General features: G+C 38.1%; 3 protein-coding genes across 3 annotated transcripts; 1 reads left to right on the forward strand and 2 right to left on the reverse strand.

Annotated features, from left to right (window-relative positions):
• Window positions 1-7,394: 7,394 nt before the first annotated feature.
• Window positions 7,395-9,442, reverse strand: LOC143026162 (uncharacterized). Its single transcript, XM_076186169.1, has 2 exons — window positions 8,625-9,442; window positions 7,395-7,652 (listed from the first exon to the last, which is right to left on the reverse strand). Exons 1-2 carry the CDS (start codon window positions 8,787-8,789, stop codon window positions 7,425-7,427), a joined length of 393 nt encoding a protein of 130 aa, XP_076042284.1. The 5' UTR covers window positions 8,790-9,442; the 3' UTR covers window positions 7,395-7,424.
• A 196-nt stretch (window positions 9,443-9,638) lies between these two features.
• On the reverse strand, window positions 9,639-14,617 carry LOC143025989 (uncharacterized). Its single transcript, XM_076185973.1, has 7 exons — window positions 14,447-14,617; window positions 13,720-14,024; window positions 13,030-13,156; window positions 12,486-12,752; window positions 12,121-12,389; window positions 11,471-11,630; window positions 9,639-9,809 (listed from the first exon to the last, which is right to left on the reverse strand). Exons 1-7 carry the CDS (start codon window positions 14,615-14,617, stop codon window positions 9,639-9,641), a joined length of 1,470 nt encoding a protein of 489 aa, XP_076042088.1.
• Window positions 14,618-24,747: 10,130 nt separating this feature from the next.
• Window positions 24,748-27,528, forward strand: LOC143025990 (glutamate receptor ionotropic, delta-1-like). Its single transcript, XM_076185974.1, has 4 exons — window positions 24,748-25,029; window positions 26,391-26,659; window positions 27,004-27,163; window positions 27,355-27,528. The coding sequence occupies exons 1-4, from the start codon at window positions 24,748-24,750 to the stop codon at window positions 27,526-27,528; spliced, it is 885 nt and encodes a 294-aa protein (XP_076042089.1).
• The last annotated feature ends 414 nt before the right edge of the window (window positions 27,529-27,942 follow it).

Here is a 27,942-nt window from a genome sequence, read left to right on the forward strand (position 1 = left end):
AGTTTTTGTCAGAACGGACAAAGATGCATGATAACATGGATGTAATAATTGATATTTTTTTTTATTGAGATGATAAGGTAAAACATAGTTATAAACTTAGTTTTAAGATATAACTTATGTTATTGAATAATAGCACGTTGTATGTGAATGTGTGTACAAATATATGTATATAATATACAGGTTTGCACACACATCTGCAACTACATGTTCATACACTAATGAATTTTATTTTATTTTGATTGATTTATTTATTTTTTCCCCTTTTTTCTAGAATTAGGTATAGTCTAAAGTTATTCTGCATGCAGCAGAATTGCTGTTTTTCCCTCATATATGTAGTGTAGTAAGTAGCTTTTGTACGGTACATTGCTAACATATAGAGGTCCCTCTCAAGGAAGCATGACCTCACTGCAAGTCCTTATAGGCTTCTGCCATTTGCATTATTACAGCTTTACTTACCCACCAGTGTTTTGGTTGACATTAAAAGTTTTCATACAAAAAAATTCTACTAAAACTGATTGTACACATACACACAGTTATGATTTTCAGTACTTTTTTTTTTTTTTTTTTTTTTCCTTTCTTTCTTTATTAACATGGGTATTTCTTTCTATGTGAGTGGTGTAAGTAGTGGTGGTGATGGTTTTGTGTAGTGGTAACATTACAACATAGATTTGTCACCAAGCTAATAATAGTTTGAGTTCTGTCTTTCCCCTTTATTATTAGCAAGGAACTTTGTCCCTTCTTGTATTCCCAGAGCTAATGGAAAGCCACTCCTAGAATGGGGAACAGGGCTTTTAGATGAACATGGATGTGTGACATCCATATCACTCACTGGCATGTTGATTAACCACATGAGTGAGATGAAGATTTTGCATCAGTAAGTTGTTTACTCAGTTTCATGTGCTTACCAAGGTGTTTGACCATATAACCGAGGTAGCTGGCATAGGGAGGCACATGATTTGCTACTGTTCAGTCCAAGGTTTGTTTATTGTTTGCTCTTCATGTTATTGAGAGCTGAAAAGGTGATAAAGATAAAATTTACATTTTCTTAGGTAACCTGTACTCTAAACCTGTTATAAAGTTAATGTTGAGTGGCCTATGCTGTCAGGTAGTGGACATAATGATGGTGGATGATTGGGTGAGAGGACAGAATTTCATCTTGGGCAGTTCTTTGTAGCAGCCTTTATCTAACATGAGCTCTTCTCTGCAGTAGGACTAGGCTTTCCTCCCTGAAGGAGAGTAAGCTGCTGCTTCACCATCTTATGGTCTTCCTTACAAAGTCCTTGCTCAATGTGAGGTAGTGATAGTGACTGAGACTAACAATGTAATCAGTCACGCTAACATTTTTCTTCCAACCAACACAAGTTTTATTCTTCCCCTTATGAACAAAAGACCCTCTGACTTACCAACATTCCCACAAGTTAGGAATGTCATGTTTCCTTATGTACCCATACCACCTACTTGCTAATCCTGACCTCCCACCCAACTCAACCCAAAACAGTTCTCAGTAATGGTACAGTGTTGTCTATGAGGATAAACATGCTGGTGAATTGTCAAAGACAAGATAATAATTGGTTCTTCAACTTTCACTGACAGGAAACCTGCAGTCCTACAGTGCTTGGCAAGGGTCCTGAGGCCCTCCAGAGATCTTTCTGGAAAGAAACATTGGACTTTTGTCTGTGTTGTATAGTGTGGGACATTTTCTGTGTATTTGGAGGGGTTAATCACTGGTTGTCAGCTCTTCTTGTGTGAAATTTTTATGAAATACAGTTAAAGTTGGAAGGGAAGAATCTTGAGCCCAGCCTGGAGACACTGTCTCCTTGGGGTCGTACCACCAGGTAAAGATGAAGGTGTTGACAGGTATTGAAGATGAATGGCAAGGCAATGATTATCTGATTCCCATCTTGAAGGAGCACCAGTAGCAGGTACATGTCATTAGTCCATCAATGATGAAATACATTACAATGTAATCACCCTTGTATGTCCCTGTTGCCTTGGCTAAACTGTTGGAAATCCAAACTATTTGACATCAGACAAGTATGTTCTCACCTACCCTGTCATTCCCCATTCTGCATTTACACAGATAGTTCAACTCTTACCATAGAATAGGGTATGAAGCAGTATCTACCCCCACACACCAGATCCCCCCTCCCCCCACCTCACTTACTTCAGTCTTCATTCCTATGTTTTGAACTCTCTTCCCCACTCTTTAGGCATTCCTCATCTATCTTAGGGCTCCAATTTACTCAAATCAATCCACCTTATTCTCAACCTTACTACTGAGCTCAGTACACCTGCTTCTTCATTCCACCCCCTTTGCTAGCCTTTCTTTACTGAATTGATGGTAACATAAATAGAATCTGTAGAGAATATGCAATGATTAGTCAGTTAGCTACACAATTTGAAGTCCATGGGGAAAGATGCAATCTGAAGAATTTTATCAAAGGGCAAACAGTCTAACTACTGCATCACTGTAACTAGAAAGGAAGGATTGGGACCAGTGACAGGTCCTGTAAGCCTGACATCAGTGAGAATTATTTCCCCGCTGCCCATTTTCAAAGCCTGTCAACTCACCTCTGTCCAGTGTTACAACCCTGGGGTTCGGTACGTGATCTAAGTCCAGTGTTACAACCCTGGGGTTCGGTACGTGATCTCCTCCAACTTTTCATGCAAAGATCGGACAGTTGGCAACCGGTCTCAACCTAATACTACCATAAGCTAATGACATAGAAGGTGCCACAGTAGTACAACACAGACAACAGTAAAAACTTCCTAGAAATATTTATGGGAGGGCCCAAGGAATGTTGCCAGCCACTGTGAGGGCTGGGGCTTCCAGTTAATGAAAACTGAGGTAGTAATTATTTATTATTAAGGGAACAAGTAAAAGGGAAGGTTTGAATGAAAAGATAAAGATGAAGAAAAAAAAAAAGATGTGTGTGTGTGTGTGTGTATATATATATAATATATATATATAACATCAACAAAGATTGTCAGGACAAGCAACCTCACAGATTAGGTAACTGCTGAAATGTTGAAAAAGGAAGTAATACATACACCAAAGGCCCATATCCACAATTATAACTTGTTTAATGTCCCACCTCAGCACCTCGTGCATGAAGGGTCATCCTAATCATAGGAAAATAAGAAATGAAACATTAAAGATACTGTAGTGGGCTTGTATAAGCAAAGGTTAGAATGTTTTTGTGCATTTCATTCAAATACGTTGAGTCAAAATACTTTTAGTTTTGAGTCTCCCATTAGTGACTCCCTAATTATTAGATAACTCATAACAGCCACCAGCTGAGCACATAGATATCTTTGTTAACATAGCATTTCAGGCCTGGTTTTGGGAACAAGTGTCAGCCCACAGGGCTGCATCCCTATGAGGGATAAGATAAGGTGGAGGTTTTATTGTCAGAAAGTGGATCTTTCTGTCTTGTGGAAAGCAGCGACACCATAAGCAGGCATCTGCAGATGCCAGTCTCTCAGCTGAGAGAAAAGCCAAGTAGACTTACATGTATACAAACACTTGATAGGATAATTATGTAACTGCCAAAAATATTATTTTAACCACAATTTTGTACATTAAACAGAATAAGGAATTCCTAACATCTAACTGGATTTTTGTACGAAACTACACTTTAAATTTTTAATAACAAATTAGGCAGTGTGAAATATGCAAATTTTAAGTAGGAAAGCCTCAAAAGACCAAATATCGGCTGTCCAGTGCTCTTGAGTGGAGTGCATTGTACAAGAATGTTCCTCACTAAAATCCAAGAATGCAGTAGTACAAAGATACTATATTTGTGTGGGGCTTCCCATGTACAACACTGCTTTGCAAGAATGCTTCAATTTTTACTCAATACTGAACACTTTGATATACAGTTTTTTACCCTTTCTTTAATGGCCTCTTGTAATTTAGTATGAGTGCAAATCATGTTTACTTATTTTATGATTTTATGTACATATATGTGATTGTCAAAATAATTTTAATATGCTTGTGAAGTTTCACATTTTTGTCACATAGCAGCATTTTGTGAATCCCGTAAACCCAAAACTCTTTGACCATGTCTTTGTTTGTCATGTGTCCAGAAATCTGTTTAAAAAAAATATATATATATTATTTTCTTGACATGACTGTAGTAAGTAAATATATTGTAGTATGTGCACTGTACTTGGTGTTGAAGAAAAAAATATAGAATTATTTTTCACCAAGGTATTGTATGTAAATCTAAAGATTTTTAGAATTGGCTCAGCCCATTTTGACCGATTTTGTTTAGATTTTGAGGTATAACCTCCCTGCTCTTCATGCGGACTATATTTATGATGTAGGATATTCTTAGCAGTTATAACCCAAAATAAGAAACATGGTCAAAGGGTTTATTACCATCATTTTGGTAACCTATTTGGTAATGTATATTTGTGTAAACTATGATGCACAATATTGTTACTAGTATATATATGTTAAATTACTTCCAATCCTTACTATTTTATTCTGCCACAATGAAATTTCGTACCTTGTTTTCACATGTATAAAAATATCCATAATGTTGTGCCTTCTAATTTGTCCATTTTGTTTTTGTATCCTTGTCAGAAAATTTACATAATCATTTTTGTGTGTGAATATGTGTGTAAACAAATTATTAACTATGCAAAGTCAAAAGTTCCAAGTATGCTGAGCTTTGAGGAAAATTATTAAAGTATAAGAATCATAGTCTTGAATAGGAACTTCAGTTGCTGAGGGGCAAGGCTCTCCTCCCCTTCCTGAAGAAAAGCTAACTGCTGCCGTGGTAGCCCTCAGGACTGACTTCCACCAGGGAAGTCGTTGCTCAGTGTGAGGTAGTGAATGAATGACCAACAGCATATTCAGTCCTTGTTATACCTTGTCCTCCTACTTTACTGAGAATCCCTCTATTTTTCCCAGTGGGTGGGGAAGGGGGACATGGTTCTTCATGCCAACAAGAGAATCAATGTTAAGAGTGCTGTAGGGATTAAGACCGACTTTACTATATATTCAGTTGCCATCAAAACTTCCTCCTTGGGACCAATGATAGATACCTGCTTTTGAGAATTGGTCAACTCTCTTGCCACCATCTGGAGGTGCAAGCCCATTGGGCTGACATTTAGTCTGGGCTGGACCCAGAATCTCTCTCAATTTCAACCATACTCCTTTTCACATGTGGAGAGCTGACATCCAGCAGCTGTCCCTCCCACTCCCTCTTCTACTTTAAGCTGGTAACATAGAAACAGTCTTATACTAATACAACACAGACAACGGTGTTGTTTCTTCCCAGAGAGATCTGTGGTAGCTTCCTAGATCTATTGCCAATTACTGTGGAATTGTGTTTTCCAGTCGGTGAAACTCATAGCAACAATTATTACTATTACTTCACCCTATTATCTACAGGGGGGCTGTCTTCCTCCAGCCCCAAGGTAAGTACTGCCTCATAACTTCCTCGTGATGTCTCCTGGGGTCAATTCCCACCATGGAAGTCTTTGCAAAGTGGAATGTGGTGACTGAGACTGGCAGTATTTCAGTCATTATCAGAACTTTCCTCTTCAATGCTAAATATATGGCAAGGACATTGGAAACAACATCCAACAAACCATCAAAAAAGAAATCAAGCCCCACTTACATTGATAGTCATCCCCACATCAATGTGACTGTTTTGAAATGTCATTTGTACACCTAAGAAAGAACATTCCTGCTTTACATATAGTTTCCTCATGACAGGAAATGAACCTCCCACCTTCCAATGTGAAGATCCCATCACACTACCCCATATACCACTTTACGGAACACTGCAACAACCATCTATCCAGTCATTTAACTCCCCAAATAAGAATGACACTACACCAGATTTTGAGCAAAAAAACACAAATTCCTCAATCATCATCCACAACTTACAAAACCAGTACTCCCAACCAAATTGTAAACATCTTTGACTAATTAGACCAAAATATGAAATATAACATACAACAGCAGCACAATAAAGGCAACAGAATATAACTAACAACCCCTTTTCTTTCTGTGAAATGGGATATTGATCTATGAGTGGCAATCATCAAGGATACCCCAGCTTATCACAAGCTAGCTTGTGAGTTAAAGAAAACAGCAAGTATATGCATCTGTGACCTTGCCCCACAATGGCTGGTTAGTGACCTTTGCAGAGAGCAACATCAGAATGCATGGTAATGTGGAGTAAACCTTTTCAGTATGATTCCTTGTTCTCAAATTGGAATAGATCTGCACATTCTGGATATAAAGGGTCATACTCAGTTGAGGTTATGGAAATTCATATTGTTGATTTTCATTATTTTAATGGTTCAAGAGATGGATCTGTGACAGGTGAGTGCAGCAGTCTAATGTATATTTTCACTGATGTTAATTTTTTTTTTTGTGATTATCCAATTATTTTGAGCTAGTGATACAGAAAATGGAATTAACAAGAGTGATTAAATAAAATCTAAGCACTGTCAAAAATTAATTAGCATAATAGTGATGAAAACCTGTACCTGGTTTAGACATAGTTTTTTGTGGTTTCAAACAGATTTTGAGGAAGTTTGATAATGACCTATTCCATACACTTAGGTCTCTTAATCCAACACTCACCAATTGCCACTTGTGCAGACCCTTCGGCCCAGGACATAAACCCACTGTAGGAATTGGCCCAGGACATAAAACACCACCAATTCCCAAAGTGGGTTTATGTTCGGCCCAAACGTCCACACAAGTGGGGGTTGGTGAGCGTTGAATTAAGAGACCTTGATGTACTATTTTATGGTCCATGCTGGATTGTTTTATTTAACTGTGTGGCTTCTTTTGGTGAAAATAAGCTAATTATGGAAAGACAGAGTAAGACATCAAGATAGCATTGTTTGTACACACGGTGCAAGTGTCATGCAAGAACAAATTGTGATTACAATAAGTTGTGGGTTCATTGCCCAGACACCTGAAGATGGATTGATTGATTGGCTATAAAATTGGTGTGTGTAGATGCTGTTACAAAGTGAAGAGATTTCCTACCAACCAATTCAGAGCTTAAAAAGTGATGTACATGGACATTTGAACATGGGTTGCACATCCAGAGAGAGAACAAAGTGTTTTCAAAAGATTGTTGATTGTGAGACCATGTGATCTCCAATGGAAGTCTGGCTGGTATCATGGTCTTCATTAGTAGAAGATGATTTCAGCAAACAGCACAATAGAAGCTAGAAGGATGCCAATAACAAACACATAGAAAGCTCCTTGTAAATGTTCCAGTGTGATTTTCTGCAAGGAAAGGATCATTCAAAATTTCAGTAAGGGTTTATGCATATGTTGTTTACACAAATTCCTGTAAATAGTCCCTTCAGGCTTAAATTGGAATGTCTAATGAATCACTGCAAACCACAGTTTTGTGAGCAGTAGATCCTAGATACTTAAATCAGAGTTGATAATGCACCATAAGAAACAAAAAGTGGAAAAAATATTTGATTCTTAGCACACATTGTAAGATATCCACCTGTGTTACCGAAGAAGTATCTATCTGGTCAGCCTGATTTTGTTCCTGGTTGTCCCCAGAGTCTGCCTTAAGGTTGTCAAATGCTGCAAACCTGAGGGAATCTTGAAAGAACTTATCTGTGAGACCTCCAGAGAGAAGCCTGATGAAAACCTTGGAAGAACAAAAAAAAAAAAAAGTCTCAGGACAGCTTCCAGTCAAGGATAACAAGTTCATTATTTCGGTGAAGTAAATGGTTGTAGTATCTCATTATTTTATTTATTTATTTTATTTTTATTTATTTATTATATATATATATATATACATGCATATATACATATACTGTATATATATATATATATATATTTTTTTTTTTTTTTTTTTTTTTTTTTTTTTTTTTTCTAGAAAAAAAGGAAAAAAATCCACTCCATCACATGCAAATTTGTTAACCAACATGTTTCTTTTTGTGTATGTTTTGGTATGTTCAGCAGGTGTCCTCTTGAACAGTGATCTAGAAATAACTAGGACATTAGTTGAGTAACACAGAGGAGACTAGTGACTAAAAAAGAAAATAGAACAAAGGTGAGTGTTATAGATAGAAGTGTTCCACCAATAGGAATGTTAAATTAAAGTGAAGAGGAATGAGAAATTTGCTTGTTTAGGAAATTACATTGTTTAGGATAGATGTAAAAAAAGTGGGGAGTGTGGAAGGAATCTGATAGAGGAAAAGGTAAAGGGGATAGACAGATGCTAATGAATATAAAGGTAGTAAGGGGAAGATGGATGAATTTTTTTTTTTTTTTTTTTTTTTTTTTTAAATATAACGAAGGAAAGGGAGGCTTTGACTGCAACAGTGGGAGGAATGATAGGGCCATTCGAAAAAAGATGCAAAAAGCACTGACAGAATGACACTTAGAAAAGCACCTAGGTTATGTGACAAAATGAGAAAATGATTGCTATTGCTGGCTTCTGAATAGTGTGAGAGGGGAAGGAACTAATTTCTTATTTATTTTGCTTCCAGAGGATGGCCGTCTCCTCTGTGTAATGTTTCCGTTCACCGGAAGAGTACCAAAAGTTAAAAAAAAATATATATATATATAAATAAATTTGTGAACATACAGACTGTTAGGACACTCGGGTAAATACCTTGTCAATGTTTTTCTTGAGTGGGGAATTCTTGGGAAGTATCCCAGCGATATTAAAGGAATTGAAACATTCCTCTTGGATGCGGACCGTTGACTCTCCCCGACTGTTTGTGAAATGGACATTTTTCGCGTACTCGAGGTGTTGTTTATTGCTTACGACCACCATTTCTCTTCGGGAGACTCTCCTGGTAAAAAGAGAACAAATAAATAAATATCGAACGTTTGCTAAATTTTATGCACTCGAAAACCGTTGTTCAGATTCGTAAGTGTACAATGAAACCAATTGATCGAATATACTTAAGAAAATATGCTCAATACGTTTTTTACTTCAGCCTTATTATCCGATTAATAAGTCAATATATATAGATATAAACTGTCAAATCTTAATTCGACACGAGCGAAGTTTACAGAACCGGGTATAGCAAAGACCATGGTGAACCGACACTTTAGTCACGCATAAGTGAACCAATACATGAAAGTTTAAATATAAATGAACTTATTTTCCCCGCCTGTACATAAGATATAAAGATAAAAAAGCATGTGGAGCGAAAGCTCATAAGTTGGTATGGGAGGGTGCGTTATGGGAGCAAGAACCCGCAGAAAACGACACTAGAAGTAAAGAACAGCAAAGTTCGTGTTTTCAGTATCGATGCCCCATCATTTAAAATAAATAAAAAAATAAAGAATAAATATCATTATGCTGGATTGAATTATATTCCTTTGAAATTTTGCCAGAAATCAATTACAGGACAGAATTTCTACCCCTTTGAAATTTCTCACAAATACAATTTAAGAACGTTTTCCTTTTAGCAGATATTTGATGTGAGAACTAAAAATACATAACTCTGTCCTATCCAGCCTGGGGACTTTTTCTCTCTGTTGCTATGATCAGCCCCTTTGCATTAACAATCCTACATATTTTTCGCACCATATAAATTATTTGATCGTCCCAGATGATAAGATTGAAATAAGTAAGAAATGAAACATGTAAAGATATAGGTAAAACATATGGTCATTACTTAAAGTCATCATCGAAACTCTTTGTAGGCTCGTATCGTGGAGCCAGATTTCGAATGTGGACATCAAGCGACTCTCCAAATTCTTTCTTAAAGATGTTCCCGAATCCTGTCACCTCCAGCCCAGATTCATCAAGTTCTTTGAAGGACGTGATTGGATCTTCAAAAGCCTGGAAGCAAGAATGATACTTTGTTAGGTCTGACTGTCGAGGTTCTGTTACTAAACATTCTACTTTAAGTTCAAATCACCCTTTCATTATTGTACCATCAATATGGAACCTTTTTCTAGGGCTGGGCGCGTTCCTCAGTGCGTTCCGCTTTAGTTTGACCGCGGTTAGCGCTCCCAGACTATTAAAGCAATATAGGTTATAGGTGCCGGTATAGTATGTGGCCTACGAAATGTTTCTTTGGTATAGTATGTGGCCTACCGGACTTATATTTCGGTATAAACCTCCTGTCTCTTAAGCTTTGATAGTTTGGGAGCACCAACCGGGGCCAAACTAAAGCGTAACGCACCAAAGAACGCGCCCAGTTTTGGCTTTTTCTTCAGTTTAAGAGTTGGGTGCGTTATCGCCGGACAGGTAGTGCGTTACTGCCGAACAGATAGTGCATTACCCAAAAATCTGGGGTACAGTTCCGTCAATGTGTTACCGTTTTTAATTTCCTTAGAGCTGTTCGCGTTACCGCGCGCGCGTGTGTGTATATATATATGCACCACTCTAAGGTAATTAAAATTGGTAACGCATTGACGAAAATGCACCCCAGATTTTCCGGTAACACCCTACATGTCCGGTGGTAACGCGCCCACGACCTGACGCGTACAGGAGTCGACAACCTTTACATGAGATTGTGCCAGTTTCTTTGATGTGTATAACTCTGCATGACAACAGCTTCTTAGTCCGCAAGTTAACGTCAGTAAATGATAAATCCTGAATGATTTGGCTTTAGTTTGATTTCTAATCGTGGCAATTTGTTTATTTGAAGTAGTGATGTTATTTTTCGACGCTGTAGCAAGATTAAGCCTACTGGCGTACCAGGGTCATCCTTGTTAGGTGATGCGCCTGGCAGCAGTGGCGGCGCCAGGGGGGGCTTGGGGGGGCTTTAGCCTCCCAAAAAAAGTGGACAGCCCCCCCAACTGAAAAGAGCAAATTGAAATTTTAAAACACTCGTTGAAATAATTTTATTAAGTGGAATTTTTAATTGCCAGGGCTAAAGATTCGTCAGCCATCAGTGCTAGCCCTACCATTAACCCCCTCCCCTTCTGAAATGAGGATAATATATGTGTATTATCATATTACTATTAGCTCCCCCAAAAATTTACTCAGACCCCCCTTAGCCTCCCCAACTAAAAATTCGTGGCGCCGCCGCTGCCTGACAGAGGTTGCAGACCCCTGCTATAGTATATAGTAAACCCACCAGAAATGCTAGTAAGCATAGCTGGGCGCATTATCACCGGACTGGTAGTGCGTTAGTAACGCTAGCGGTAGCGCAAGTGCCCAGCTCTGGTTATTTTATGTTTTAGAATAGGGAATATTAATGTAGCAGATTAGGTATTATTTTATTGAGAATATTCGTAAGAAGTAAATACTTCTCCATTTCATTTTTTCATCAAAGTCAGTCTAAAGGAAATTAAAATCGGTAACGTATTGGCGGTAATGTACCTCAGTTTTTTCGATAACGCATTGACGGTAATGCACTACCTGTCCGCGGTAACGCGCCCAGCTTTGCTAATAAGGCGCACGCAGAATCCGTCATAGGAAAGACGCCTAGAGTCTCCCGTCACGAGCAAAATACCCAAATACTCTTACATTTAGGAAATAAACTCGCATACCTTCACCATCATGTATGCAGTCAAGTTGCAAGAGAAGCTGACGGCGGCCACGAATCCCATGACCATCAGGAAGAGGACGAAGACTCTGAGAGTCTTCTCGGGATGACGAACGCTCTGGTTGGTAAACATGGCTACCGTGTACAGCAGAGATATTGCCAGACTGTCGTGGGAAGAAAAATAAAAGAGAACAGGAGAGAAAGCCTGTCAACTCCAATGTCGGTCACGCATATTTTAACTTTCTTAATAGGTATGTAAAATCATATAATTTGCATTCGTGTTTGGAAAATATAGGGCATGTGGAGACACGTTGCGTTGCACATGCCAACCGAAAGACAGAAAACGGGTGCCATCACGTCTGCAACGGAAGCTGGTGTCTGTGGATTAGCAAGTTATGCATTTTATTGATAGAGTTCTTTATGGAAGATGTAATTCTATTTCCTGAGCCAAGTTTGCCTGTCTAATGAAGAAACCATTTTATATCTGGAAAAAGCAATATAACTAGACATGTCTTAGATTTCACACCATATATGAATATATACCGATAAAGAATGAAGATGTCTTGTTATCATCCGCTGGACACCCAGTCTATCAAGACACCCAGAGAGGAGAGAGAAAAGAGGAGTCTTCGCGTGTGGAAAAGCAAGACTTACCTGGAGAATCTTTTGTCTTCATCCCCAATAGTAATCCTAGCGAAGCCAGGAAGGAGGAGGGTTGCAACGACCATAGAGCAGAACAAAGCAATCCAGACGCTCAGGGTGAAGGGGAACGTGAGTGCCTGCCACTTGGGGACTTCGATGGGTGACGGCGTCAGAAAGCACGAGGAATCGAAGGTGTAGGCGCTAGTGTAAGTTATGTAGTTTGTCCTAATATGGTCCATGAAAATGTCTGCAAGGCCCAAGTCTCCAGACTCGCTTCTGATCTGTTTGAAAAAAAAAGATCAATGAATTGCTAAATTCTTACATAAGATCTTTAATAATGTCTTCTTATAACGATATATCAGACCCTACATAATTACTTGTATCCATATAGCAAGGACTAACACCCGTTCAACCTTTTCCACGATGCCTGTGTATGTGCCGTTTTCAAGAAGAAACCCCCATTTGTGAGGTCCAGGGTCGCGCCAGATGACGGAGAAGTTGAGGGCCTTTGCAAGGGTCCGAATAACCAGCACGTCCATTCCATGGACAGGCACGAACTCGCCCTCAGGAGTGGTACTTCCAAAGCTGGTGGGGGCGTGGGCGAAGATGAAGACCGTTAACGGAAACCTTTGCAAGTCGGTGACCTGGTGAGGTAAGATGGTGTATGTAGTTGCCGACAAGTCTATTATAAGAAACACCACAAGTGAGGACGGAGCCTTTGTTAGTAAGACCTCTCGCTTGGTATAGCTTTATCAAGTGCTTGATAAAGCTGTTACAAGCGAGAGGTCTTACTAATGAAGGTCCTGTCCCCCTATGGTGTTTCTTTTGATAGGCAAGATGGTACAGGATATATTATTCTTGACTCAGTCTGAGCGAAACTATGCACAATTAATTAGTGACATGCCTGTAATGGGAATTTACCTTGTCCGGGAAGAAATCAACATTTATGGACGATGTGTTGTTTGATATTAGACTAATGAAACGGAATGGCTTCCAGCTGTACTGCCAGTGCGTGTACACTTCCAGTCGGCTGCCAGTTAGGTCGGGACTGCAAAACAAACCAGTTTACACATGGCACCCTTAACATGAAATTAATAAGAGCTTGTTTATTAGTTTGCATTCTGGAGGTAGGCTGGAAGATCACCCTCTTGGGGTCAATGGTATAATTACCAGTTAGAAAAAAATAAACGAAGTTATAATAAGTGATAGTTTAGCATCAAGAGTGAAGTTACGGCTGCTTTGACAAGCCAAGTAAAACGTAAACCAAAGAAGTTAGTTTTCATCTTATGATGAAGCGATGGTAGCATATGCGCGCTATACCCTCCACTTCGACTGGAAGCCCTGATGCTACTGGTACACAATATGTTGGAAAAAAAAAGCCTCTGGCCCAGATCTGTCCCGCGCTGTGACATTACACATCACACGCTCAAACTACATCATTCAGTTTGAAGTGTTTCACATTGCATATCATAGTCTATTGTATGGATGGGGATTTATGCGTGATAGGACAGTTAACTGCTTCGAAGATGGCATGCCCGTTTGGAGATGGTCGAAAAGAAAGTTCAGATGACTCAAAAGACTGAAAGACTCGAAGACTCAAAGCTTACGTACCGGACAAAAATCGCGTTCATGCTTTTGTAGACTTTAGTGGTGGTCGAGATGGCTTCCAACTGAGACTTTGATGACCCAAAGAAGAGATACCGACCCTCAAAGTCCCACACCCTATCTTGAGACTCAAGAAAATCGTGGAAAGTAGCCATGATTCTATCCTCTAGACCTGGAAGTTGATTCATTGTGGTCTGATTGTTCCTGGACCCAGGTGAGGGACTATTAGTGATGTAAATGATATAGGCATCACACACAGATTGTCGCCAGCGTATCTCCTTTATCTTGCAGCAGTCGCTCAGTTGAATCATCTGGAAAACAGCACATAGTCGTACGTTACGAAGAGAAATTATCATATAACGAAATACACCTGAAAGGATGAATTGCGATGAATCTTCTACTCGCCCCATATATCAACCTGAACAGTATTAAAAGTATGGTTCGTTATTCAAGTAATTATTGTTATTTATTTATTTATTTGTTTACCGTTAATGAATTAAAACCTGAGGAAAATATGCCTCTGTATTTTGTATTTGACTATAAGCTCCCCTACTACCACAGTGGAGTATCAAGTGTGTACTAGTCAAGTTTATGAGCAAGGTTGAGGACAGACCAGGCCATACTGAGAGTCATAGTTCCCTTGTGAACGCAGTGGAGGCATGGAAACGTACATAATGTGTGGACCTTGCAGAATTGCTCAAATTGACAAAGTAAACCAAATAAGTACCATTACTCGCCTGAAGAGGACGTTGCTGTTGGAAGAGCCAGTCGCGAAGCGCGCGAAGGAGAGGGTCGTCAGGAGCGTCGACGCCAACCTCGACCAAACTCGGACGACATTCTTTGAGATCGTTGGTAAGAACGCGATGGAGTAAGGTTCTCGTGGCAGCCCAAAGACTGTCGACATAGCGACAGAATTAATTCTCACTCGTGGGAGTTCGATTATATTAGTAAAGTTCCTGCCATTTTTTGGTACATTTTCCGAATATTGTTAGTTTAGATTTTTGTCCTAATTTTTTTTTTTTAATATTGTGAAATAGGGATAGTTTTCGTATCTTTGAAACGTCTACAAAACTAATGTCTATAACTTAATGTAAGTACAGTATACATATCTAAAGCCATCAATGACCATTTTTATTTGATGAAAAACTCATTGTCGTTGTTTTACGTTTAGTTTTTCACTTCCCTCACTAGATTTTCCAACCTTGTGCATCCTTACACCTTCCCTATTGCCTCTCTTTGATTTGGTCTTATGCCTTTGCAGAACCTTCATGCAAACATATCCAGTGTGTGTGTGTGTGTGTGCGTGCGTGCATGCATGCAGGGTCAAACCAGAAATTATATTCGTTGCCGGGGGTGGGGGGCACAATGATTCCCCGAACTTAAATTTGAATATCAGTCTCACACCAAAAGTAAAACAAGTTATGGAAAAAGTATTCACACAGAGGGCTTTCTATTCAGAAACGCACATTATTTCAGTTCTTTTAATATGTTATATATCGAGTATTACACCTAGATTAAACAAGTATTTCATATATAATATTCCCATATATAAGAGTAGCCTAGATGCTCTCTAGATTTAAACACACTTGCTGTCTAGAGAATCAATCTGTGATGTCAGTATCTTTGTCAACGACTCTGCCTGCATGAACGCCACCATCGCCATAACGACAACGATCCTGAAGGAGACACAGAGTTAGATCAATATTAGACAAGTAAAAGCGTTAATTCTCCAGCTAGATTATATATGTTGTATTGATATTGTAGAATTACCAGCAATTTGAAATGGAGCAAGGCATTGTGGTCCTGGAAACGCAGACACATTGTAGACTGAATTAGATTAATCTATAATCATCTTTATATACTTAAGCTCTGTTCATTAGCATTCAAATGAAAGGTTAATTTATTAGGCCATATGCTTGACTAAATTGTGACGTCTGAAATGCAAATAACGCGGTTTTTTTGTGTGTATATGTTTCCAAAACTACACAACACGGCGAGTCGTCACCGCGAGGGGCGAGGTGCAATGGCGGCAGGGGAAGGGAGGAGGAGGAACGTAAAAACGATCTGCTCAAAAGGTTTTTGATTGAAGAAACCAATTAGCGCGTTTGAATCTATCAGTAGGAAAATGTGAGTGTTAATGTCAGATCACTTTTTTGAAAACTGTGACGTCAACTGTCTGGAAGGACAAGTATTCATTACTGATGAACTTTATAATTGAATGTTGCAGGGAGATCACAGGCTGTGGATGGCGAATACTTCCGCCCTTTTTTTCTTAGCATTGTAACAGGTCGAATTCGCAGTGTGTATTAGCACGGACACCTGTGGTTGCACACACACGCGCGCGCGCACACACACACACACACGTCGGTCGAAGTGACAGCGAAGTTTGGAACTCCAGGAAAAAATCAAGTTTCATCGATCTCAACAACCAGGGAGTACATTTGTTGTATTAGTAGGGAAGGGGAAAGCTCGTGGTGTAGTGGGAAGGTGAAGAAAAAGGAGAAAGGGAAGGATTGCTGAGGAAAATGGAAGGAAATGAGGAAGGGGACGAACGGGCCCCGGATGTTAGAAGGGGTGTAAACAAAAGGAGTGCAGAACTCATAGACGAGGGAGAACAGAGAAGCAGAGTTGTCAAAAGCAGAAATATAGATAACAGCAGTTCAATGGAAAGAGAGGATAACTGCTTTTATGGGTTTGATGAGGGAAGAGATGACAACCTCGCCCGACTAGTAAATCTAGAGGAGGGAAAAAAAAAATTAATGAAGCATGGGAGGTCAGGTTTAACTAATTAACACTAGTTACACAAAGAGTTGATAAACTGGAAGAACTAAAGAAGGAGAATCAAAACATAACTAAAGAAATAGAAGAATTAAAAAGACAGCTAATGGGAATGAGGGATAAAAGAGGAATAATAAAGAGAATAAAGACTCCATAGCATAAGAGGTAAGTGGTTGGAAAAAAATACAAGAGAACAATGAAATTGAATTTAGAGATATAGTGAAACAGTAGATGAAAGAAACTAAGGACACAGTTATGAAAGTGACGAGGGAGAAGGAGAATATAGTAAGAGACTTAGCGGATAAAAAGAAATGTGTAATTATATTAGGGATGGAAGAGAAGTATAATCTAAATAGGACTACAAGAATATAGGAGGAAAAGGAAAAAGTAAGATATTAGAAGTAGTTCAAGAAGATGAACCAGAAACAGGGACAGAAATAGAATAAATATATAGACTGGGGAAATACAATACAGACAACACCAGACCAATTAAGGTTAAATTCAGGTCACAAACGACAGCAGAGAGTATCTTAGCAAAAACAGGGAAACTAGCAGACAGTGATCAATATAAACAGGTATGGATAAAAAAGAGAAATGAATAAAGAGGAAAGAGAGGATGAGAAAGCATAAAGACTAGAAGCTAAGGAAAAAACAAGAAAACAGAGTCAAAGAGATATTCTATTGAAGAGTAGTGGAGCTACAAACATTAGAGCAAAGAAGAGAGAGGAAACTTGATAATTATTTATTGAATCATGAAAGGCCCCATGTAAGGGGGAAAGAGCCTTTGGTATATGTATGAAAGGCATAGAAACTATTGATAGAGAGGATCTTATAAAATGGGATAGTAGAAATACAAGAGGACACGGAAAGAAAATCAAGAAAGACAGTTATAGAAGAGACCTGAAAAAGAACAGCTTTCCCCACAGAGTAATAGACGTTTGGAACAATTTAGATGAGAAAGTGATGTGTGCAAAAACAATACACGAATTTAAAAACAGTCTAGATAAAACGAGATATGAAGACGGGATACCACGAGCATAGCTCCCCTTCCCGTAAAATACAACTAGGTAACTAGGTAAATACACACACACCGCTAATTCAGCGATCGGACCAAGTTCGAGTCTCGCCCAGTTCATAATGATCCTTCGCTATTTCACGATGTTTGATCGATACAGCGTTGACAATGTCCCTGAATCCCTGAAGTTATTTGAGATGAGAAAAAAAAAAATCGTGGGGAACGAGTCTGCCACTCGACTGTGGTCCTCAGACTTCTTGTTTGGCCACCAATGCCACCAGTATTTTCATACGCTCTAGATTTTGTGGTTTCCAAACTAGGGGGCGCGCCCCACCAGAAAGGCGTGAGGAGAATACAATGGTAGGAGGGGGGGAGTAATGACATCTGCTCAATAACCATTGTTTAATAAGAATAATGAAAACTTTCCAAGAATAAGTATCTTCCGTAACATACGTGCAAAGTATAGTTCTATCAGTCACCCCCAACCTTTTATTAGCCACCTAACCTTATATATTTTAAGATGTAGATAGAAAAATGTATACATAATTTCATATCAATGCAAAAAAGGGGGAGTGACGTGCGGGTCTGCTGGAAGCAAAATGGGGGATGTCGTATAAGATAGTTTGGGAACCACTATTCGAAATAAATTGATGTAGCCTCATGCGTAATACAATAGCGTTGAAACAACCATGAACTTGATCTTTCACGACAAACATGAAGAACTGAAAACTATCTGGATGAGTTGCTTCTAAAAAAGTTCTTGAACTAAAAGTAGGACTATGTGTGTGTGTGTGTGTGTGTGTGTGTGTGTGTGTGTGTGTGTGTGTGTGTGTGTGTGTGTGTGTGTGTGTGTGTGTGTGTGTGTGTGTGTGTGTGTGTGTGTGTGTGTGTGTGTGTGTGTGTGTGTGTGTGTGTGTGTGACTATGACATCTAAAGTATTTGTTGCACTCGATCTTTCGGAAGATTGACAGTTCCACGGCAGCCATGTGTAGAAAGAAATTCCTTTTCTCGATCTGATGCATCCGTATGCTTTATGGTAGGGGATCATCCGTTGAAACATTTCCAAATATTGACGCGCCTCGGATTTTGCATAGTATTCTTCCAGAAAACATACAAAAAATAATAATAGATAAAAAGTTGATGACTGGTGAAATAGTTCTGCCAACTTGTATTTTCATCTTTATACAAAGTTATCTATACATCGTGTGTACATTTCATAAATTCGTCAAATTGCGATCATTAATCACCAGCCATTCACAGAATGTGCTCCCATGCTAAGGAGTTTAGGATCTCTGAAATCACCACGAAAGGAGCGTATCTAACGATTTTTTATTTATCTATTTTTTATTTCCAAAACTGAGGTCAGGGTAAGTCTTTTAAACACAATATGTCAAAGAAAGTATCATCAATGGCTAATCCCTATCATGGTATGCATTACGGAAAATTCGTTCGGCTCAGCTAAGAGTAACATATTTGGACATGATAACTAGTGATAAGGTCTGTTGCGTAACGAAGGCAAACTTCTGGCGCAACGACTCAACATTTCCGGAACTCTTTTTTGACATACCTGTCGGTCAACAAACATCAAAGAGAAATGTCGACAATTAACTATTGTGCAATTGGTCTCAAGTCGTTTACTAAAAATGTCAAAAGAATGGCTATAAATTGTTGGTGCTAAGAGGGGTTAAGGTGCATTTCCCACAAGCTACCAAAAAGGAAATGGTGATCGTTTCTTAACTGTCGACAGTTGGCGCGTCAGCGTTATATTTGTAGTTTAATATGGCTGCTTTGCAAAGGTGAGGACAAAGATAAGTTTTGTTTGAATTATCAAGAACAAAAGGACCTATTGATTCACATGATTTATTTGAAAGACAAATTTAACAGTAACAAATAAACACATACATGTACTATATACATACTTGCATGTATAACGTGCACATGAATTAATTTACAAGCATATATGTAATATTAGCATATCAAGTATATGCCTATACATAAAACTAAGCTGTAGATCCAGTATCAGAAAAAAAAACTATATTCTGCATACTACGACCACAGTAGGCTAGTACAGAAAGGTGGTGAGCGAAATTGATCTATGATACAGAAATCAAGAATAGGAACAACGGGGGACTGAAGTCAACGGGACGTTGTCAAGTTATAGTACATTTGAAGGAGACTGAGTGAAGTCAGAGCGGACCACCTTGGTAATAAGTGTATTGATGGTTACACAAATATTACCACCCGGGAATCATTGCCATTCAAAAGAGTTGAAATTGGGAAGACGTTTTATTAAGGAGGATGTTTCTTGCAAAAAGTGGTAGATTAAATTGAATTTGAATGAAATAGCTTCAACCCGGTCCGGAAACCGAATGACATTGATATACTATGTTGTGGGCGCACGGCAGGCTTGGCCTAACATGGAACCCTATCGATAATAGCAATGTTTGTTCATTTCTTTATGGAATTTTCCAGAAGAGTTTGTGCATTGGCGGTGGTTTTGGTGATAGTGTCATCATCGGAGAGTATGAAATCGTTGACACCAAAGTTTGTGGTTCCTTCGACGCAGCAGTCGAGGTGAGTTTGTTGTTTTGTGTGGATGCTGGCAACTGACATCTGGTTTGTTTACTTTGGAAAGAAAGAAGTCGATGGCTCATACTACACTATTGAACCAAAATTCTATAGGTTATTTGACCTTTACCTTCAAGAGCTTAATGGTAAGATTTTTTAATAGGACTTTATTTTTAGGATATTTATTGCTTTTAGTGTCATAAGTTTGTTTGTCTTCTCATACTCAATGTGCCTGACGTCACGTCGCTTTTTTTCTTTACTGAATGAAATAGAATTTCCTTATCTGGACTTTACGTAGAATAGCAGTAGGTTCTTTGTTTTGAATCCTGATATTAATTAACATATGAATTAATTTTCTCCAATTGTTTCACGAATACCAACAGTCTCTGGCAAGCCACGAGAAATATGTTGCAGTATCTTTTGACTCAAGATCTTCTGCACTGTCGTGTGAATCTTCTTCGTATCGGCAATTCACCCGACGACAAGTATTTCGAAGCTGTGCACGACTCGCTTCTCAGTCTACAACGACCATTGCAGGTGAGAAGACAGTATATGTAAAGATTTTCATGAATCTATTTACCATTGCAGATTATGGAAGGAAATTAAATTGTTTAACCCTTGAGGCTATTCGTATTCAAATTACTGGGAAATTTGAATTTCCTGAAGCTGAAATCGACAGAATTTTTGAGACATAGTAACATCACATTTAGACGACATGACGTCATCCTTTGATTCCACAATAAACTCGATCGAGTGATATATTTCTGAACAAATCCTTCCTCATTGATCCTTCACTTTCAGATGTTTGACATCTCCGCTTGCTGTATGTTCGACCAAGTACTATGGAGTCAGTCTAAATGTGACGCTTATGTTGTATATCTCGAAGAACACAAAATCCCAGAGGAACTCAACTTTTCTCACCAAGCTATGGTCTATTTCTGGAATCATCTGAGAGTTGATGATGGTGGATGGGACTTCCAAGGGAAATACATAATTCTTGGATCATCACGACAGCAGTTGGAGACATTAGCAACAACTTTAAAGATCAGAAGAACAATGAATGTTGTTTTTGCATAGTATGTAAATTCCTCGTCTTTCGCCATTGTATAATAAATACGAATTCAAGACTTTTATGAGTAAAGGGTTCGATTTTGGTGAATCTTAATTGATAATCACGTCTGAGCAGATGGCATGAGCGATGACAAATTATGTACAAGAGCCCATACATACTCAGTTTGGTTGTGCAGTTCGCCTGTTCAAGCTTAGCACACACACACACTCAATCTCTCTCTCTCTCTCTCTCTCTCTCTCTCACACACACACACACACACACACACACACACACACACACACACACACACACACACACACACACACACACACACACACACACACACACACACACACACACACACACACACACACATGCAAACACGCACACACGCGCGCACACACGCGCGCACGCACGCGCACACACACACACACACACACACACACACACACACACACACACACACACACACACACACACACACACACACACACACACACACACACATACACACACACACTGAATATATATATATCTATCAATCTACCTATTATCTATCTATCTACCTACTTATCTATCTATCTATCTATCTATCTAATTATCAATCTGTCTATCTACCCATCTATCTATCTATCTATCTATCTATCTATCTATCTATCTATCTATCTATCTATCTATCTATCTACTTATATATCCACCCAGAGATATATTGATCTCTCTATCCACCCATCTATCTATCTATATATCTATCTTCTTACCTATCTAATTATCTACCTACCTACCTATCTATCTATCTATCTATCTATCTATCTATCTATCTATCTATCTATCTATCTATCTATCTATCTACTTATATATTCACCCAGAGATATATTTATCTCTCTATCTATCTATATATCTATCTTTTTATCTGTCTACCTATTTATCAATCTGCCTACATATCTACCTATCTATCTATCTATGTATATATCTATCTATCTATCTATCTATCTATCTATATGTCTGTCTACCTATATTCTTATCTATCTATCTATCTATCTATCTATCTATCTATCTATCTACTTATATATCCACCCAGAGATATATTGATCTCTCTATCCACCCATCTATCTATCTATATATCTATCTTCTTACCTATCTACCTATCTACCTACCTACCTACCCACCTATCTATCTATCTATCTATCTATCTATCTATCTATCTATCTATCTATCTATCTATCTATCTATCTATCTACTTATATATTCACCCAGAGATATATTTATCTCTCTATCTATCTATATATCTATCTTTTTATCTGTCTACCTATTTATCAATCTGCCTACATATCTACCTATCTATCTATCTATCTATCTATCTATCTATCTATCTATCTATCTATCTATATGTCTGTCTACCTATATTCTTATCTATCTATCTATCTATCTATCTATCTATCTATCTATCTACTTATATATCCACCCAGAGATATATTGATCTCTCTATCCACCCATCTATCTATCTATATATCTATCTTCTTACCTATCTACCTATCTACCTACCTACCTACCCACCTATCTATCTATCTATCTATCTATCTATCTATCTATCTATCTATCTATCTATCTATCTATCTATCTATCTATCTACTTATATATTCACCCAGAGATATATTTATCTCTCTATCTATCTATATATCTATCTTTTTATCTGTCTACCTATTTATCAATCTGCCTACATATCTACCTATCTATCTATCTATATATATATATATATCTATCTATCTATCTATCTATCTATATGTCTGTCTACCTATATTCTTATCTATTTATCTATCAATCTATATTATCTATCCATCTATCCATCCATTCATCCATCCATCTATCTATCTATCTATCTATCTATCTATCTATCTATCTATCTATCTATCTATCTATCTATCTATCTATCTATCTATCTATCTATCTATCTATCTATCTATCTATCTATCCACCTACCAAACACACACATTTAGCATGACCGTACACCTGCCCACACAGACCACAAATACTAAGCTCCTTTTCTTCGTGAGGACAGTCCCACTTCGGGAGGACTCGATCTCGCTGTCTTCAGCCACTGGTTCTACAGCTACGAAAAATTCCGCCCCCTCGGACGATTCACCAACTCGACGACTCCAAATCTCCGGCGTGACTTCTTCCCGGAGAAGGTGAGTTCCTTCTTTGGATTGCACAAACTTCTTCGTGACTCGAGTATTTAGTTCATCTGTCGTATAGTGTGTTTATATTTATTTAGTGTGTCCTTTTTTCCGCAGTGAAAGGATAATGTGTGTATGTGTATATGCTTACAATGAGTGTATGTGTATGTATGTGTATATGCATATGTATGTGTATGTGTATATGTACTGTATATGAATATGTATATGTATACGTGTATATCTATATGCATATGTATGTATGTGTATATGTACTGTATATGTATATGTATATGTATATGTATATATACATGTATATGCACTGTATATGAATATGTATATGTGTATGTATATGTATATGTATATGTACATGTACATGTACATGTACATGTACATGTACATGTACATGTACATGTACATGTATATGTGTATGTGTATGTCTATGTCTATGGGTATGTATATGTATATGTATATGTATATGTGTAAATATATGTATATGCATATGTATGAGCATGTGTATATGTACTGTATATGTGTATGTATATGTATATGTATACGTATATGCATATGTATATGTATATGTATATATATGTATATGCATATGCATATGCATATGTATATGTATATGTATATGTATATGTATATGCATATGAATATGTATATGAATTTGTATATGTATATGCATATGTATATGCGTATACATATGTATATGAATTTGTATATGCATATGCATATGTATATGCGTATACATATGTATATGAATTTGTATATGCATATGCGTATTTGTTTGTATATGTATATGTTTAATTGTATGTGTACAGCATATACTAATTGCCTCATTATTGAAATGCCCGACTCAATCATCACTGGGGTTCCATCATAACTAAATTCATGTAGCAGAAGAGGCGATAAAGCAAATTTTGGAGAAAGAAAACGACAATAATAAACAATTTCTTTGTGTGTTGGGACATAATCTTTATAGTTATCACTAAGCCAATCCATTAAAAAGGAAAAAAAAATCTTAAAAACACAAAAATGTAGGAGACTGCAAGAGACCATAAAACCTACACTAGGCAGTTCCATGTCCATTACCACCTATTATCCGTATTCATAGTATTACGTAATTTTCTTTTAAAACAACTGATAGTTTCAGCGCTCAGTACATCGTTACTATGTCTATTCCATACGTTAGCTACTCTCTCAGTAAACCAGTTCTTGCCTGTTTCCTTCTTAAGCCTAAATTTCTCCATTTTAGATCCATTACTACAAGTCCTGCCCTGCTGTCTTGATATGATGTCCCTCCTTGCATCACCCTTGACCTCTTTGAATTATTACTATTGCTATTAGATCAACCCGCACTCTACGTCTTTCCATAGAGTATAAGTTAAGGTGCCTAAATCCAGACGAATCCATTTAGAAAATATGTATATAATAATAATGATGATGAAATCATGTGGTCAATGTCCGAGGTAGTTTCCCTTCACTTTCCCAACACCTCACAGTTCAACAACCTCCGAGGTTATCCGCTGAAGGTCTTCATGTTCGCTTACCCGCCCACGAGCTTCGGAACGGTGATCGACGACGACGTGTTCGTCGGCACACACGGTATCGATGTCCAGGTCGTCCGGACCCTGTCTCAGATCCTCAACTTCACGTCGAGGCTCACTTACCCGGGTCCCGATCTCTGGGGTTATCTCCTACCAAACAACACCTACACAGGGATGACACTCAAAGTAAGTACAGACTCCCGTACCCTCGTGATTAGACGGTCCGTAATCGATTTGACTCTTAATCCTTGTGGTAAATGAGGGAAATTGAGTGTGATAATCTACGGAAACGATACCCAGGATTGAACTCGCCTAAAACTCGCCATCCCACTCTCACGAAATGGGAAGTGAGAAACCCCTGGGTTTTATAGGCCAATGTTTGGGTCGCCTCCCCGCCTGGCCAGGACTGTCGGAACCAACGTGAGAATCACGCAGTGGGTCCCGGGAATCGAACTCACAACCTCCTGCTTATGAGTTTGACACGGTATCTACTGTATCACCGCGCGGCCCACAAAATTAAAACTATATAAATTTTGTGGTATATTGACATTTTATCATATCAATATGATTATATCATAATTGTATATACATTGTATTTTAATAACATCTAGATAGGAATAGTCAGGTGGGATTCGTCACAGTTTATGAACTTAAATTTGTCCAAGAAATTAAAGGAAACATTTAAAAATATATACATAATATAAGGAAAGCAATAGAATAACGTCATCAAACCTTTGATTCATTCGAAATTAATATAATAAACTGACTAGTTTCCCGTAGATGTGATGCAATTCAGAGATAAGAATTCACAGTTTCATTATGGGCCGAAAGATCTGTTGGACTGATTTACTAATAATTTTTATTATATTTTGTTGTTGATATGACGAAGATCAACTACTTTTTAACCTTGTGGTTGTATTTATTAGTCTATTGCATTGGTTCCCAAACTAGGGTGTGAGAGGCGTGAAATAAAAAATAATTGTTTAATAAGAATAATGAAATCATCCCAAGAACAAGTATCTGTCGCTACATACGTGCAAAATATAATTCTACCAGTCACCCCAATCCGTTTTCTGTTAAGATATAAATAGTAAATATATGAATAGAAAAATATATATAATTTCGTAAAAATACAAAAAAAGGTAAGGGGAGGGTGGCTTGCGGGTCAGCTGGAAGCAAAACTGGAATGTCATGTAAGATAATTTGGGAACCACTGCTCCAGAATTCCAGCCACAGACTTCGAAGGAGTCTGGAACTTTGGAATTGATTCAGAATCATGAGAATGTCACGAACTTCCTTTGAGCTGGGTCCAAGTGAGCAAACTTCATAGTCCAATTCAGGATCACCCATCTATCAACTGGGTAATGATACAGTATTTGCACCGCGACACATTGGCTTAATCCGGTCTGGTAAGGTTTAATGGATGGTACAGAACATTATTAATATGTCGCGAATGAAAGTTACTCTTTTCTTCTACTTTTTTCGATTTTAATCTTTCTACTGTCTGTTCATGAAGATTGCACCCGCTCTGTCTTGTTCCTTTACAGGTCCAGTTGGAAGAAGGAGACATGGGTGTTGCCAATGTTTTTGTGGATATGAACAGATACACAAGAATTACCTACACGTCGCCATACAATTTCGCCTCTGCTTGTTTCTGCACTCCAGCGCCGCGTGAAACGCCAAAGTGGAAATCTCTGACGTTTCCTTTCACGACTGAAGTTTGGGTCGCTTTCGCTTGCACCGTCGGCGTTATGATACTGCTCATCCCTGCATTCACCAGGCTGAACGTCAAAAAAGATGACTGGAAATTTTCTAAGTAATTCCTTTCTCGTTGCTTTACACCGAGTGCGCGTTGTCACTAATTTAGATTCATGTTTTCAGAATCAAATCTGATCATAAAGAATTTGCGCTCCGTCTTTGCTTCACAGTCATATCTAACCAGAAAGAATTTTTGTTTCGTTCTTGCCTGCGTAGATCGAATGCAAAGAATCAGGATAAGAGCATGTGCGCAAAATGTCGACATAGTCGAATCGCCTGATATCTGGTGCTGACGAAAACTGCACCTAAAATGAACATTCTTTTGCTATATGATTATTTGTAAGATATCGAGAAAAATCTTTTATCATTATCATATAATTGCTATCATTATTATTTTTTTAGCCTAGAAATATCTCTGCTGTACACGGTGGCCGTGTTTACAAACCAGAGCGTTCGGCAACCAGAGAAGAGACTCAGAATCTTCGTCTTCTTCTTGATGGTCATGGGATTCGTGGCCGCCGTCAGCTTCTCCTGCAACTTGACGGCTTACATGATGGCGAAGGTGACTTCATAGATATCTTCTTCACCAGAGAAAATATAAAATACCACATTCCTTTTGGTATATTCCTATACTATGCTAAAAACAACAGCTATCTCACACTATCCTGTATCATATGTATTTGCAATGCCACAATAAGAGTGAAGATAGCTCCAACCATGAGAGAGTTGTTAAGGGAAAAATCGATTTTGCAGAACTACGAAAAACCGATACGTACTATTGCTGACCTGGATGAGTCGGGTCTGCCTGTTGCCGGCTTCGGCAACATTTACCCGGATGACTTTCGTGCGTCGTCTAATCCTCACCTGCACGGAATAGCCGACCGATACGTCGTCATGCAATACAGTCTAGAAACTTATTTCAGGTAAGGATAAGGATGATATTCCAAGAAAAATTAATTAAGTGAGAGAGCTTGAGAGCCGAGCCTATAACAGGCAAGTATCGTCCATATTCTCTCAAAGAATAAGGCTGATAATTAATCTATATAAGTGTATATTTTCCTGGTTCTTAAAAGCTGTTAAAAATTGGATCTAATTTCTTTGGAGTTCCTTATTTATTTATCTACGTGTTTATCTATTTATTTGAATATTCGTTTATCTATTTATTTATCTATTCAATCATTTATTAATTTATTTATTAATTTGTCTATTTATTTAGTTGTATATCTATTTATTCATTCGTTTATTTATTTGCTTATCTAATCATTTGTTTATATATTTATTTGTGTACTTATTTTTCATTTCTTGCGATGAAAATGACTGTCGTTTCAATTTTTCAAATTT

Source organism: Oratosquilla oratoria, chromosome 6 (assembly GCF_046742065.1).
Source record: "Oratosquilla oratoria isolate Oo_2021 chromosome 6, ASM4674206v1, whole genome shotgun sequence".
In the NCBI taxonomy this organism is placed as follows: domain Eukaryota; kingdom Metazoa; phylum Arthropoda; class Malacostraca; order Stomatopoda; family Squillidae; genus Oratosquilla; species Oratosquilla oratoria.